Source organism: Corvus brachyrhynchos, unplaced genomic scaffold, assembly GCF_000691975.1.
Source record: "Corvus brachyrhynchos isolate BGI_N302 unplaced genomic scaffold, ASM69197v1 scaffold309, whole genome shotgun sequence".
In the NCBI taxonomy this organism is placed as follows: Eukaryota; Metazoa; Chordata; class Aves; order Passeriformes; family Corvidae; genus Corvus; species Corvus brachyrhynchos.
The window spans coordinates 182,044-184,471 of record NW_008240227.1 but is presented as its reverse complement, the minus strand read 5'-3'; the positions used below and the strand labels follow the sequence as shown (position 1 = coordinate 184,471).

Here is a 2,428-nt window from a genome sequence, read left to right as displayed (position 1 = left end):
GCTGGGAGCTCCGAGCCAGGCAGGGAGTTCAGGGAGCAGGAAAACCCCGCAGTGGGCATCGTCCTGACCCTGTTTCATCCTTCCCAGCCACTGAGTGAAGTTTGGGCCCAAACCCTTCCCTTGGTGTTCCCGGAACACTGCGGTTCCTGTCCCCACAGGGACCAATCCTCTTCCCAGCCCTCTGGAGAGCAGCCCGGGCTGCCTCACTCTTGCCATCCCTTCCCGGGATCCAGCCTGGCCTTCCCAAGGGATTTCAGACCCGGGGGGGGGGACAAGGACACTTTGCGGTGTTAGGTGACCTTGTAGGGTGCCGAGCCCTTCCCAAGGGATTTCAGACCCGGGGGGGGGGGACAAGGACACTTTGCGGTGTTTGGTGACCTTGTAGGATGCCGAGCCCACGCCTGCCGGCCTTGGGAGAGCGGGAATGGAAGTGTTTCCTCTCTTTTATCCTAGGAAGAGTTCCCAGTGAAAAATGAAGGCCAGTGCATGATGTCTGGGAATTTGGTAAGTCCCACCCCTGAGGGAACAGCGGGATGGGGAGCACTGGAGGATTTGGGAGCAGTGGGATGGGGAGCGCTGGAGGATCTGGGAACAGCGGGATGGGGAACACTGGAGGATTTGGGAGCAGCGGGATGGGGAGCGCTGGAGGATCTGGGGTGAAGGAGCTGTGTGTGCTCCTCACAAACTCCCTCTGGGTGAGGAGACCCGGGAAGATCCAGGTAAAATCTGGGAAGCCGTGCGGTGCCGGGGGCTTTGCGGCGCCATTCCCAGGCTCCTCTCCCCCCGGCAGGAGGACAGCCGGAATTACCTGACCTTGGTGGAGCAGTACGGGGACGGGCTCCTGGTGTGCGGGACCGGCGCCTGCGCTCCCACCTGCTGGAATGTGGTAGGGATCCTTCCCCCAGCCAGGCAGGGAAAACCCGGCCTCCCACTTCCTGCAGGGCCTGATCCCACTCAGGATCCCTTTGTGTCCTTCCCCAGACGCAGAGGAAGGAGAGCCCGCCCTGGGATGGGAGAGGGATCGCTCCCTTCACCCCCGACTCCAACACGCTCGTCGTCGTCGATGGTGAGATGGATGTTTTCCTCTTCTTGCGTTTTCCAGTGGTTTTGCTGTGCGCAAAAACTCCCTGGGAAAAACAGGGAGCCCCTGAGGCTGCTCCGAGGGCTCTGTCCCCTGCTCTGGGTGGCCCGAGCGCTCCTTGTTCCATCCCTTTGGGACAGAGCATGGATATTCCCACCTGGGGCACGGGAGGAACGTTGGGAATCAGGAATGTTTCGGGGTGGGAGGGACCTTCGAAAGGGGGGGCCTGCAGTGATCCCACCACTCCAGGCCTGGCAGGGGGGACAGGTGAGGATCCTTCCCAAGAATCTGCCCCTGGCACCCTTTAAGGATTGGGGCAGCCCTGGCAGGACGGAGGGTCCTGTTCCATATCCACCATCTCTGTGAATCCACGTGCCCGGGGAGTCCCGGCTGCTCTCATTCCTTCTCCTCTCCCCAATCCCTGTGTCCTGCAGGCCAGGACATCTACTCCACCATCAAGAAGAGCCAGCAGAACGGGAAGATCCCGCGTTTCCGCCGCGTCAGGGGCGGCGGAGAGCTCTACACCAGCGACACGGTGATGCAGAGTGAGTGGGGGACGCTCCCGCTGGGGGATCCCAGCCGGACTCTGGGAACGTCCCCTGTGCCCAGCTGGGGCAGGAGAAGCTCCGGAGCTTCTCATTTGGGGTCTGCGGTGGGGGCTGGCCAGGTGCCCCCGGTGCCAGGCAGCTGTCCCCTGCAGCTGGGGGAATGCCACCGCTTCAGGAGTGACTTCCCCCTCCTCGGGGAATGGGAAATGAGGCTGGCCAGTCCCTCTGGCACGGGGAAGGAAATGGGCTTGTGCAAAATGCCCGGCAGCTTCCCCGAGGCGTTGGGCAACTTCCACTGCGGGCAGGGGCTCTGGGCAAACCCGTCTGGAGTGAAACTGGGGCAGGGGCACGCTGGGGACAGGGTGGGGACATGGGGACAGGAGCCTGCTCCGCCTCCACGGGGCTGCGCTGGCTTCCCGGGGACACCGGGAAATGGGGGATCGCTGGGGTAAAAACTGAATTGAAGCGACAGCAGGGAGGGGAAACCAAAGCAGAGCTGAGAGCCCCGGGGCTGCCAGGCTGATCCCGGGAGAGCCCCTGCCCTGGGAACAGCAGCGCTCTGATCCCGGCACGTTCTCTGCCATGGGAACAGCAGCTAAGGATGCTCAGAGGGACCCAGGGACGCCCGGCGTGGCAGGGCTGTATTAACAGGATCGGCATCACGGGGTTTTCCCGACAAACAGCGCGCATTCCTCCTCCTGAGGGGTCCTTCCTTCCCGTAACAGCTCCCAGAGCGAGGAGGGACGCGGCTTTCCTTGGCTGCCCGCGGCGCGCCCCGGGGCTGCTCCCCGCGCGGGAT

At 63.4% G+C, this 2,428-nt stretch overlaps 1 protein-coding gene across 1 annotated transcript in view; it reads left to right on the top strand.

The window, feature by feature from the left end:
• SEMA7A (semaphorin 7A (John Milton Hagen blood group)) overlaps positions 1-2,428 on the top strand; it is a 33,525-nt gene that overhangs the window by 13,848 nt on the left and 17,249 nt on the right. The window contains 4 exon segments of the mRNA XM_008641973.2: positions 454-504; positions 791-886; positions 982-1,066; positions 1,516-1,626. Of these exon segments, the coding sequence (XP_008640195.2) occupies positions 454-504; positions 791-886; positions 982-1,066; positions 1,516-1,626 (343 nt within the window).